Source organism: Colobus angolensis, unplaced genomic scaffold, assembly GCF_000951035.1.
Source record: "Colobus angolensis palliatus isolate OR3802 unplaced genomic scaffold, Cang.pa_1.0 Scaffold54, whole genome shotgun sequence".
In the NCBI taxonomy this organism is placed as follows: domain Eukaryota; kingdom Metazoa; phylum Chordata; class Mammalia; order Primates; family Cercopithecidae; genus Colobus; species Colobus angolensis.
This window is the reverse complement of record NW_012118932.1, coordinates 4632769-4647228: the sequence shown is the minus strand read 5'-3', so window position 1 is coordinate 4647228 and position 14460 is coordinate 4632769. Positions and strand designations below refer to the sequence as shown.

Sequence of the window (14460 nt, the reverse complement as noted above, 5' to 3'; positions counted from 1 at the left end):
TAAAAAAATAAAGCAGAGGGCCGGGCGCGGTGGCTCAAGCGTGTAATCCCAGCACTTTGGGAGGCCGAGACGGGCAGATCACGAGGTCAGAAGATCGAGACCACCCTGGTGAACATGGCAAAATGCTGTCTCTACTAAAAATACAAAAAATTAGCCGGGTGTGGTGGCAGGAGCCTGTAGTCCCAGCTACTCGGGAGGCTGAGGCAGGAGAAGGGCAAAAACCCGGGAGGCGGAGCTTGCAGTGAGCCGAGATCCGGCCACTGCACTCCAGCCTGGGCGACAGAGCGAGACTCCGTCTCAAAAAAAAAGAAAATGTGGCACATATACACCATGGAATACTATGCAGCCATAAAAAAGGATGAGATCATGTCCTTTGTAGGGACATGGGTGAAGCTGGAAACTATCATTCTCAGCAAACTATTCCAAGGACAGAAAACCAAACACTGCACATTCTCACTCATAGGTGGGAATTGAACAATGAGATCACTTGGACACAGGAAGGGGAACATCACACACCAGGTCCTATTGTGGGGAGGGGGGAGGGATAGCATTAAGAGATATACCTAATGTAAATGTCAAGTTAATGGGTGCAGCACACCAACATGGCACATGTATACATATGTAACAAACCTGCACATTGTGCACATGCACCCTAGAACTTAAAGTATAATAATAAAAAAAAAAGAAACGCCTGATGGGCAACTTTGGCCTGACTTTCTTAGTGCACTGCAGTTTGAGATGCTACACATCCAGCCCTCCTTCCTCCCTCTCTTCTTTTTAGAAGATAAACCCACATCACAGTGTGATGCCTCTCCCCACTTCCTCTGGCTTTCTATTGCCCTCCCACCACTCCGGGAATTTCCTCCAATAAATCTCTTGCATAACTAAACTCAACTTGACATCTACCTCTCAGAAGACCTGAACAAATATAATAGTTTTCTACTATTTGTGTAAAAATGTGGAAGAAGAATGTACAAAATATGTCCCAAAGTATGTAAAATAAACTGGTGTCGTTGGTTGCCTCTAGGGAGGTGAACTGGTGACTGGGAATCTAAGATGGAATGAGGATTTTCACTATATGGCTTTTTAAACATTCGGATTGTGAACAAAATGAATGTGTTCCCTATTAAAATAATTTATAATTTTTTAAGTAAGCAGTTTCTAGGTTGCAAAACAACATGATTCCATTCTTTTAAAAAAACTAAAAATTAGTCAACACACATTTATAATATATGAATTGTAAAGAAGAATATAGTGAATAATGTTATAATTTTCCTTGTCTGCACATTCTACATTTTCTAAAAAGAACACATATTTTATGTAATAATAAGAAAAATAATTGTTTTAAAAGTGAGTAATAAGTCTTTGCAGAATCCTTTTCAGTCATGCTGGCAATGACCCTACCCACATTCTCTCCAAATTAAATATGTTCCCTATTTTGTTGTACCAGAGGACCCAGCCTTTCTGTAAGAATCTTTTTCTATCAAAAAGTGACATTCAACTCATCATATCTTATCCTTAACTTCTGTAGGAGTAAGAAGTTTTAGCTGACTTAGAAGACCAGTGGGCAAAGCCTACTTATTTCCATGAAAACTTAATTTAATTCATGAAGGCACTTAACAACTGCGAACCACAGTAATGTAATTACAAAAATAAAAAAGACACATGCTAAATATATTAGTATGTCAAACTAAAGGTATTAGTATGCCAGTGTCACTGTGGGTTTGTGCAGGTGTTGCTGGTTGGAAACACACTATATGCTTTAAGTGCTTGTTTATATTCAGGAGTCTGATACACAATGATCAGCCAGTCATTCCTTTGCCATATTTTGCCATTCTTTGTGTAAGGCACTGGTAACACAAGAATGAGTAAGATACACTGTTGGACCTCATGAAACTCATCTTTGAGATGGAGAGGCAACCAGATATACAAAGCACCAATTAAAAGAGCTGTTTCTTTAGTCATCTCTTCACTATTGCATTTCTTGATCTAAAGATCATTTAGCCATGATTAAATTGTAATACAAGAAGAATAGGTTAAGGGGATCAAAATATGTTTTTCCTTGGCTTGAATATGTAAAATTTTGGTATCTTGTAGGTTTTTATAGCTGTATCAATATTACACAATATAAGAGAGTTTATGAGGAAAAGTATGGCTCTTGGAAAGTAAGTTTTACAGACATTAAGTATGAGCACACAGAAAACATTTTTAAAGTTGTAAAAAACTATATAAATACCTAAATAATAACCCCCCCAAAAAAGCTGTATGCAAAACAGTTTTAAACAACTTCAAAAAACAGAAGCATTTAGGAAAAAATTCCCTCATATTTGAAAGAGAAAATATAGAAATATATTTTCTCATCTTATAGGAGTTCTTTTAAAATGAAAATAGTTGGTCAGATTCAGTGGCTCAAGCCTGTAAGCCTAGTGCGTTGGGAGGCCAAGGCAGGAGGCTAGTTTGAGGCCAGGAGTTTGAGACCAGCCTGGGCAACAGAGCAAGCCCTCATCTCTACAAATTTTTTTCTTAAGAATTAGCTGGGCATCACGGCACACTTCTGCAGTCCTAGCTACTCGGGAGGCTGAAGTAGAATTGCTTGAGCTCAGAAGTTTGAGGCTGTAGTGAGCTACGATTGCACCATGGCACTCCAGACTGGGCAAAAAAGTGAGATCCTGTCTCTTAAATAACAAGAAGAAAATAAAATTAAAGTATTCAATACTTAAAGACTATCTTTAGTCTCATGAAATCAAAACTAGGTAGAATTTTATTTCTTGACCAGTTTAAATAAAAAATATAGATAAATTTAGCATATTTTTTTTAGCTCTGCCATCCCAAAAGAATAATGTGTGTCAAAAATCATGCCAATTGAAATTGTAATCTGCTTTTTAAAGTTAAGCTGTTACAGAACTGTAAAGCATCACCATATCCCAAAGATGAGACTTACATCCAAACGTCTATATAATTCTGGTATATCAGCAAATAGAATGAATAGACATACACCAAGCTGTATTATCAGCACAAGGACAAATATATCTGAGGAAATAAGAACACAGCTATTATTCTGAGAAATCAGAGTGAAAAATGTCACATATATTGACATATGTAGTCTAGAGATTAACACTGATTTAATTTACTTGATTTCTACATCCAAACACTAGATGGAAAGTATTCATTTCTAAGCAATGAGTCTCACCTCTACAATTTCTATGCATGTCCTTGAAGCAAGTGAAAATTTTCACATGCCCATTTTAAGTTTCAGTTAATAAAAGTAGTAGATATATATAGGGTAACATTGACAAAATACATGTTCAATAAATGCCTTGAAGATATCCAAGTATCTGAGTCACTTTAATGCAAGTCATCTGCCTCAAATCATTTTCCGGTAAAAAGGAACCTGTCAATAAACCCAATTTTAAATTGCTATCATACAGAGGTCAGTATTTAGCTGCTTCCTCATCCCAGGAAGGAGAAAAGCTAAATAATTTTCTCTGAACAAATAAATTTGTATGACAATGTTCATAAAGGTACTCAATTTGGGCTTTGAATTTTTTCAGTAAGAAGAGTAGTGATGATATACAAACAAATGTCTCAAATATTAAACAGGTCACTCATTTCTCATCCAAACATACCTTCCCACTCCGGAATGTAAGGCGGTAGGAGGGAGGTACTCTGGTCGAGAGCCTCCATAACCCTCTCTGGTCAGATTCCTCCAGGCTGGACCCACTAGCAGCCTGCCACCACACAATGCCACCCTGACTACTGCCTTCAAGGCAAGAGACAGGATCCACCTGAGTTCCCTTACGCTTCTCTCCATTGTTTCCAGGGTGAACTCTGACAAGTACTGACAAGTAGAGAAATAAATTGGTCTTTTCGATTTGGAGTGATCCCAAGAAAAGACACCCAGAGGCGAACTTCTGGTGAAGGAAAGGGAGAAAGAAGCCCTAGTATTTAATGCAGCTTTGAAGGAAAGAGCAAAGAACCATGACGACGAGGCTGTACAATGTGTTTTGCAGAGCCCTAGAGTGGAAGTCAAGAGATGCTAGATGAGAATCAACTCTACAGCTGTTCCCTAAGGGACCTGGACATGTCTACTCTCTCGATTGACTTCTCACCTCTGATCCAGTACAGTTCTACTCACAGTTTGTATAGGTTGGCTGTCTAAATGGTTTTCCTTTAGAGAACACAAGAGCCACCATGATACAGTTGATTGTTCCCAAGAACCAGATCGTAGTGTTCTCAAAACTTGTGAAGGCACTGTTACTTTCCATTTTTTCTGGAGCAGTTGGAGACATGGTGAATTCTGAGATGTTTTCATTTTGCACTGTACAGGCACTAAAAGGGAAACCAAAGAAGCTAATGAAGTGAGATGACAAGCCTTTATGGAGCATTTGTACCCAGAAGACTCCATACCAGTGTCCAGAGCAGGCACTCAATGCTTCTATAACTGCTTCTGCTTTGGAAAATACATGCACGCGCACACACGCACACACACTGAAAAATAGGGGGAAAAAAAAAAACAAGAACAGATAGACCCATATTTTGGATACATTGAGAGAGAGAGAGAGATTCAGCCAATTATATATTCAATAAATTATGCACATTCATTAAGGCTATATGGGAAAGAGACTGGTAAGTCATGATTCCTCCCCCAAGTGGCTTAATATCTCTGATAATTTGGCCGAGTGTGGTGGCTCACACCTGTAATCCCTAAGAGGCCAAGGTGGGTGGCTCACTTGAGGCCAGAAGTTTGAGACCAGCCTGGCAAATATGGTGAAAACCCATCTCTACTAAAAATACAAAAAATTAGCTGCACATAGCGGCACGTGCCTATAATCTCAGCTACTGGGGAGGCTGAGGCAGGAGAATTGCTTGAACCCAGAGACAGCGGTTGCAGTGAGCCGAGAACACACCACTGCACTCCACCCTGGGCAACAGAGAGAGACCCCGTCTCTATAAAAACAGCAACAACAAATCTCTGATAATTTGTAAGTGAGGTGAATATACAACTTATCTAACAAGGATCATTTTGAAGGTGAAAAGAAAAGACGTTAATAATTTCACTGGGACATCACTTAATTTAAACTGGGCTACTTCAACTGGGACTGCTCGGGCAAGCTATAATCCATGGTCACCCTAGATATAAAAGATGGTCATAGATCATTATCATATAACACAGGCAAAGAGAAATGCTAATGAATGAATGATACATTTATTAGCATTAAATTGTGCTACAGAGAAGAAATAATCACTGAAAATTTGCCCAAGGGATTTTAAAAAGCCAAAACCTTTGGCAGAATGAAGACCCATTTGCTTCCCATCATATTGGCCAGAAGATGTTTGATAGAAATTAGAATGTGAGAAGCAGAAGTTGAGACTGTACTCATACCTGTGTATCTCCATGGAATACCAAGGCTGCCTCTGAACCAGGATGAATCCTGCAATATGCATGGCCAGGCTGAGAAGAATGTTGAAAATCACAGAGAGTAGCAGAGGTGGAGAGATCAGCCGTCCTGCAGGTCTGAAAGGCACCAGCTTGGGGTAGGCACCATTCAGATTCACTATAAAATAAATTCAAATTTTATATTTATGAGAGCAGGAAAACGTATTCTTGATCAGAAGGATGACGTAAGTCCATTGGCCCATACATTTGAGGAAATGGACAAATTGGAGTACATCACAAACTGAGGGAATAAAAGAATGAATGGATTCAAATTCAAGTCATGCAAAGAATTCTTAAAAGAGCAGACAGAACCACAAGATGTCATTTTCGGCTTAATAAATAGGGAAAAACCATTAAGTTACAGAGAAGGGAGGGATGAAATGTGAAACTGCTTGTTGGAAAATAAATTGATGCAGACCTCCTGCAGGGAAATTTGGCAAGAAATATGAAGAGACTGAAAAATGTTCATAACTTTTGACATAGTTATTCTACTTTTGGAAATTTATCCTAAGCTAAAAAAGTTAATCAGAGATGTGAAAAAATGTTCACTACGGCATCGTTTACAATAAGTTATGGTACATCTATACAATGGAACAACATGTGGTCACTATAAAGCAATGCTTTAAAACACTTAATGACAACAGGTGATATCCAGCAAAATGATGAAGCAGGCAGCTCCAAGTTCCCACATCTCCACAGAAATATCAAAATACAAGCAGAAACTGTCAGAAATCTGAAAATCTGAACAACAGAAAAGTTTACTGCAACCAAGTGAACATTGAATGAAGAAAAAGACATCTTTAGGATCACAGGAAAGTTTTGTGGCATTTCTACTTGCACTTGATCCACCCCCTGCTCAGCTCAGTGGCAATCTTGAAGATAGCCTGCATTCCCAGTGGGGAACTCTGGTCCCTGGTTACAAAAGGAACAAAGCAGGCCTCATTTACAAATTGTTATATTTGTCTGTTCCAACCTGTCTGGGAACTACCTGAAGGACTGATGCAGGCACTTGTCTCTGTTCCACCTAACAAAGAACTCACTCTGGACAGAAAAGCAGTGCACATTGCTTGAAAACATTATAAGGCTAACAAATGCAGTTGCCTAGGGCAAAAAATTCTATTCAAACTATCCTTAAACATTGTAAAGGAGCATATACTTCCAAACTCATTCTATGAGTCCCCCACTACAAGGACACAATAAAAAGGGCCAATATTTCTAATAAACTTAGATGTAAAAAAAAAAAATCCTCAGCAAAATACTAGCAAACTGAATTTAACAACACATTAAAAAGGTAATTCACCATGATCAAGTGGGATTCACCCCAAGACGCAAGGATGGCTCAACATATTCAAATCAATAAACATGATACATCACATCAATAGGATGAAGCACAAAAACCATATAATCATTTTAATAGATTCAGAAAAACCATTTAACAATATTAAAATTCCCTTCTGCTAAAAACTCTGAACAAATTAAGCATAGAAGAAATGCACCTCAGCCCAATAAAGGCCATGTATGACAAATCCACAACTAACATCATACTAAATGGGGAAAAGTTAAAAGCTTTTCCTCTAAAATCTGGAACAAGAAAAGGATGCCTACTTTTGCCACTTCTATTCAACATAGTACAGTCCTGGTCACAGCAACCTGGTCCTAGGCAAGAGAAAAAAAGGAGACATCCAAATTGGGAAGGAGAAAGTCAAATTGTCCCTGTTTGGTGGCGGCATGCTCTTATACATAGAAAACCCTAAAGACTCCACCAGAGAACTAATAGAACTAATAAATAAATTCAGTAAATTTTTAGAAGCCAAAATCAACATAGAAAAATCAGTAGCTTTCATATAGGCTAACAGTGAATTATCTGAAAAAGAAATAAAGAAGATAATGCCACTTTCAATAGCTACACCACAAAAAGTAAGATGTCTAGAAATAAATTTAACCAAGGAGGTGAAAAATCTCCATACTGGAAACTATAAAACACTGGTGAAAAAAAAAAGGAAGCTAACACAAATACATGAAAGACATCCCATGTTAACTGATTGGAAGAATTAATATTGTTGAAATATCCTTACTACCTAAAGCAATCTACAGATTCAATCCAATCTCTATCAAAACAGCAAAGAAATTTTTCACAGAAACTGGAAAATTATCCCAAAATGTACAGGGACCACAAAAGACCTTGAATAACCAAAGCACTCTTTAGCAAAAAGAATAATGCCAGAGGCCTCATATATCCTTGATTTTAAAATATACTACAAAACTATGGTAACTAAAACAGCTTGGTATTGGTATAAAATAGACACATAAACCAATGGGACAGAATAGAGATTCCAGAAATAAAAAATCTACAGTCAATTGATTTTGGACAAAGGTGCCAAGAACGCACATTAGGGAAAGCATTGTCTCCTCAATGAATGGTGCTGAGAAAATTGGTTATCGACATGCAGAAGAATGAACTAGACCCCAATCTCTCACCAAATATGAAAATTAACTCAAAATGGGTTAAAAACTTAAATGTAAAACTTGAAACTATAAAACTACCAAAAGAAAACATACAACAAAAGCTTCATGGTTTTGATTTGGGCAAGAAATTTTTCCCTAAAAACCTAAAAGCATAGGCAACAAAAGCAAAAATAGACAAATGGGAATTACATAAAACTAAAAAGATTCTGCACAACAAAGGAAACAGTTAACAGATTGAAGAGACAACCTACATAATGGAATAAAATACTTCTAAACTACACATTATAATATAATAACCCCTGACAAGGGGTTAATATCCAGATTATATCAGGAACTCGAAAAAACTCAATAGCAAAACTAATAATGAAATAATTCAATTAAAAAATGGACAAAAGACCTGATTAGACATTTCTCCAAAAAAAAAAAAAACAATAGAAACAGGTATGCCATATGCCAACAGATATATGAAAAATGTTCAACATCATTAATATCAGGGAAATGCAAATCAAAACCACAGTGAGATATAATCTCATTCCAGTTAGAACAGCTATTACCAAAAAGACAAAAAATAATAAATATTAGTGGGAATGTAAAGAAAAGAGAACCCTTTGGGTCTCTTTTTTTGGTTTACATTTGACTGTTGGTCAAATATAAATTAGTACAGCCATTAAAGAAAATAGCATGGAGGTTCCCTTAAAAATTAAAAATAGAACTACCATATGATCTAGCAATCCCACTACTGGGTATATATCCAATGAAAATAACACCAGTATGTCAAAGAAATATCTGCACTCCTGTGTTTATTGCAACCCTATTCACAATAGCCAAAACATGGAATTGCCCTCAGGGTATATCAACAGGTGAATGAATAAAGAAAATGTGATATAGACAATGGAATACTATTCAGCCTTTAAAAAGAAGGAAATGTTGTCAATTGCAACAACATGAATGAAACTTGAGGACACTGTGCTAAGTGAAAGAAGCCAGACACAGAAGGACAAATTCCACATGACCTCACTTATTTGTAGAATCAAAAAAAGTTGATTTCATAGAAGCAGAGAGTAGAATAGCGGTTTCTTAAGGCTGGAAAGAATAGAGATAGAGAGGAGAAGGGGATGGAGAGAAGGTTGTCAGTATGTACAGTTATAGTTCAATAGAAGGAATAAGTTCTACTGTTCTATTGCACGGTAGGATGATTATCATTAACAATAGCATACTTTATATTTCAAAATTGTTAAAAAAGAGAATTCTGAATGTTCTCACTACAAAAAATGATAAATGTGTAAAGTGATAAATATGCTAATCATGATTTTATTACTATACAATATACACAAGTACTGAAATATCACACTGTACCTCATAAATACGTACAAATATGTGTCAATTAAAAATAAGTTGTAACTTTTAAAAAGAAAAAGGAAATAAAGTCATCCAATTGGAAGAAAGGAGTAAAACCATCTCTATGCACTGATGACAAGAGCCTACATACTGAAAATCTTAAGAAACTCACAAGAAAGCTGATAAAATCGATCACTGAATACAGCAATGTTTCAGGGCACAAGATCAACACAAAAACAATCATTGTGTTTCTATACACCAGCAGTGAACAATTCAAAGATAAACTTCAGAAAACAATTCTATTTCCAAAAAACGAAACACCTAGAGATAAATTTAACCAACAAAGAGAAAGACTTTTACACTGAAAACTATAAAACTTTGCTGAAAGAAATCAAAGATGATGTAAATAAATGGAAAAACCCATTAAAATCTCATGTTAATGGATTGGAAGACTTAATATTATTAAGATGTCTGTACTATCCAAAGTGATCTACATATTTGATGCAATCTCTATCAAAATTTAAATAGTTATTTTTAGAGAAATGGATAAGCCAGTCCTCAAATTTATATGAAATTATAAGGGTCCCTAAATCGTTTATAAAAATCTTGAAAAGAAGAATAGCATTGAAGGACTCACACTTCCCAAATTCAAACTCACTAACAAAACAGTAACCAAACCAGTTTGGTGCTAACATGAGGAAATACATGTAGACCAAGGGAATAGAATTGAGGGTCCAGCAATAAGCCCATATGTCTATGGCCAATTGATTTCAAAATGCATATTGACGCCATTTACCGAAGGAAAGAATAGTCTCTTCAACAAGCTCGGACAACCAGATTTCCACATACAAAGTACGGAAGTTGGACCCCTACTTCATACCACATGTAAAAATTAACACAAAAAATGGAAAAATGACCTAAATGTAAGAGTTAACAATGCAATATACTCAGAAGAAACTTAGGGATACATATTTATAACCTTGGATTTGGCAATGGATTCTTAGATATAACACCAAATGCATGAACAGACAAACAAATAAATAAATAGGACTTCATTAAAATTAAAACTTGGACATTATTTAAAACGTGAAAAGACAACATATAGGAGAAAATATTTGTGATTTTATGTCTCATGAGGGTTTAATATCCACAATATATGAAGAACTGCTAGAACTCAAAACCCAGAAGACAAAAATTCAATTAGGAAACGGTCAAAGGATGTGAATAAACATTTCTCCAAAGAAAACATGTAAATGACTGATGAGCACATGCCTATATGTTCAGTATTATTAGTCATTAGAGAAATGCAAGTCAAAATCATAATAAGATATCACTCCAAACCTATTAGGATGGTTAAAATAATCTTTGACCATTAAATAACAAGAATTGATGAGGCTGTGAAGCAATTAGACCCCTTATACGTTGCTAGTGAGAATGTAAAATGATGCAGTCATTAGGCAAATAGTTTGGTGGTTCCTTTAAAAGTTAAATATATGATTAACATATGACCTAGATTCCACTTTATACCCAAAAGAATTGAAAACAGGGACTCAAAAAGATATTTTATGCAAATGTTCATTGCAGCATTATTCACAATAGCCAACAAGTGGGAGCACCCAAGTCCATCCACAAATAAATGGATAGATAAAATGTGGTATATACATACAATGGAATATTATTCAGCTATAAAAATGAATTAAGTTCTGATGCATGTTACAAAATGGATTATGCTAAATTAAAGAAACCAGATACAATGGTACAAACTGCCTGACTTCATTTATATGAAATATATTGAATAGGCAAATTCATAGAGACAAAAAAAGATTAGAGTTAACCATGGGTCAGAGGGAGAAAAGATGGGGAGTTATTGCTTAATGGATAGAGTATCTGTCTGAGGTGATTAAAAACTTTTGAAAACATATAGTGGTGATGACTGCAAACATTGTGAATGTAATTCATGTCCCTAAATTATACACATAAAAAATAAAAATGACAACTTTTATGTTATATAATTTTACCACAAGAAAAAAGGTAAGATATTTATTGATATTTAAGAAATGGTTCTATGGGTAAATGAAAAATAAGATGTACTATATAGAAGACATAATTCTAATTTATTAATTTATAATTTAGAAAAAAGACTGGACAGAAATACATCAAAATGCTTTAATTGGTTAGCTCTGGATATTAAGATAAAAACAGGTTTTTCTCTGTTATATCTTGCAATGTTTTCCATCTTTCACAGTGAATATATGTTAATAACATACACTTAATATATGTTAAACAGAAAAGAATCAAGTTGTTTAACAAAAAAATAGAGAAAATCCTGAAGGCACTTGTTATGGAGAGGAGAACAATCACAGAAGAAATAAGAGCTGTTTCCAAATTCTTTCAAATGGAATTTTCTGTTTGAAAGAAATTTCAAACAGAAGGACTGTTGTGGAGAAAAAATCAAACTCTTCTGTGACACCTCAAATGGCAAAACTGGGATGGATGAAAGTTACACATTTAGAGATAAATTTGACTTCCTGTGAAGGGGAAGTCTGCTAAGAAAGTTAACAAAGGCTATATGAGGTTGTTCTTTCAATAGATTTAACAAATATTTAACAAGCTCCTTTAATATGTCAGAAGTATTGGGATTATAGCATGGATCAATACAGACTAAATGTTGATCTCATGAAACACACATTCTGGATAGGGAGAAGCAGGCAAAAAGCTAATGAAAACAAAGATAAATATCGTAACTTCAGATTGTGGAAAGTATTGTGAAAACATAAAGCAGAGTTGTGTGATAGAGAACTGGTTTGTTCACTATTAAAGTGATCTTTCTGAAGAAGTGACATTTGAGCTCAAATATGAATAATGAAAAAAATCAAAGACATATAAAGATCCAAGGGGGGCTGGGCGCGGTGGCTCAAGCCTGTAATCCCAGCACTTTGGGAGGCCGAGACGGGCGGATCACAAGGTCAGGAGATCGAGACCATCCTGGCTAACATGGTGAAACCCCATCTCTACTAAAAAATACAAAAAAAAAACTAGCCGGGCGAGGTGGCGGGTGCCTGTAGTCCCAGCTACTCGGGAGGCTGAGGTAGGAGAATGGCGTGAACCCAGGAGGTGGAGCTTGCAGTGAGCTGAGATCCGGCCACTGCACTCCAGCCTGGGCGACAGAGCGAGACTCTGTCTCAAAAAAAAAAAAAAAAGATCCAAGGGGAGAGTATTTTAAGCAAAAGAAACAGCCCATGCAAAGGTACTGAGTTGACCACAGATTGGCAATGTATCAGAGACAGTAAGACCAGTGCAGCAGGCACATCAGTGAGTGGAAACGTGGTTAGAGGTGAAGTTGATGAAGTAGTCAGGAGCCCAATCATGTAAGGACTTGAATTGAGTCAAACTGGGAAGCCATTGGAGCATTTTAAGCAGAGAATAAATAATAAAATTTGTATTTAAAAACAACACTCTCACTATTGTGGAAATGGGAGTGAGGATAGGGCCGCAACAGTGGCAGCAAGATGAGCTACAAAGTTGTTACAGTAATGCACAAAAGAGCTGGCATTGCTGAGTGACTAGTGATGGGGGCTACACTGAAAATGGAGGTGGGGAATCAGAGCACATTTTGGAGGCAGCGCCAATAGAAATTTCGAATGTCTGGGATATGATGGGTGAAGAAAAGAGAACAATAAAGGATGACTCTAGTTCTCAGAACAACTAGGTAGATAGTGTGATTCCAGTAGAATGTAAGCTCCATGAGGAAAGAAATCTTGTTTTGTTTCACTGATGTATTGTTCCAAGTTCCTAGATCAGTAAGGAGCACAAACTAGGGACTCAGTGAGTACATAATGATTATACTGAATATCAGATCTGGGGGAATTAAGAGTTTTGTTTGAGAATGTGAAGTTTAAGTCCTATTAAATGTCCATAGTTAGATGCAGAGTAGCTACATTTCCAGAACTTTGGATGGACATCAAGGCTGGAGATATAAATTTGGGATTCATCAGCAGGTAGATAATATTAAAGTCATGGGGCTGCTTGAAATTACTTATGGAGATGGTATAGGCTGAAAAGACAGAGGATCCAAGAACAAGACTTGAAAGATTATAAAAGTCGAAGAACAAGTAAAGGAGCAGGGATCAGCAAAAGAGATGGGGAAGCTGTATTCATTAAGGTGGTAGGTAATCCAGGAATGTGGGTAGAATGAAAGTCAAAAGAAACCTCTAAAGGAAAGAGAGTGCTGCTGAGAAATGACAAACAGAGAAGGGGCCCCTGTTGCTGATAGCAAGCAAGTCATTGGTGGACCCTATAGAGCAGTGTCAGGGAGGTGCAGCTGAAGTATAGAGAGGGATTGCTCCACTTACCAAGTTCTTTTCAGTATTTAAACAAGTTTTTAAAAATAAATTGGCATGATAGCTGTTAAGATTATGATGACAAGATATAAAGATTCTGATAAGAAGATATAAAGACCATGAGGCAAGTAGAAGAGGCAATTAAAGACTTGCATCTTTGTAATGCGTCATTAATGTACACAGTCAAACAATGGTGGCTGTAGCTGGTTCATATTGGCTCATGAGGGCAAATTGCTGCTAAATTTCAAGGCAGTTATTCAAAACACCCATTATTAAAAATAACTTTTATAAATGTGCAATTAATAATATATGGTATTAAACACAAAGATAGTGAATACTCAAAACTGATAACTCTCTCATTATTTTGCTACCTTCTAGTATTATCAATATCCTTGAGGTTAATAATGAAGACTAAACTTAAAAATGTGTCAAAATCTCAGAAAGTTAAAAAGGATATCCAGGAATTGAACTCAGCTCTGCATCAAGTGGACCTAATAGACATCTACAGAACTCACCACCCTAAACCAACAGAATATACATTCTTCTCAGCACCACATCACACTTATTCCAAAACTGACCACATAGTTGGAAGTAAAGCACTCCTCAGCAAATGTAAAAGAACAGAAATTATAACAAACTGTCTTTCAGACCACAGTGAAATCCAATTAGAACTCAGGATTAAGAAACTCACTCAAAATCGCTCAACTGCATGGAAACTGAACAACCTGCTCCTGAATGACTACTGGGTACATAAAGAAATGAAGGCAGGCAGAAATAAAGATGTTCTTTGAAACCAATGAGAACTAAGACACAACATACCAGAATCTCTGGGACACATTTAAAGCAGTGTGTGAGGGAAATTTATAGCACTAAATGCCC

General features: G+C 36.3%; 1 protein-coding gene across 1 annotated transcript in view; it reads right to left on the bottom strand.

The window, feature by feature from the left end:
* Positions 1 to 14460, bottom strand: part of ATP13A4 (ATPase type 13A4) — a 151551-nt gene that overhangs the window by 11572 nt on the left and 125519 nt on the right. The window contains exons 26-28 of the mRNA XM_011961225.1: positions 5384 to 5555; positions 4136 to 4329; positions 2942 to 3030 (exon numbers count right to left, since the gene is read on the bottom strand). Coding sequence (XP_011816615.1) covers positions 2942 to 3030; positions 4136 to 4329; positions 5384 to 5555 — 455 coding nt within the window. The remainder of the gene's footprint in view (positions 1 to 2941; positions 3031 to 4135; positions 4330 to 5383; positions 5556 to 14460) is intronic.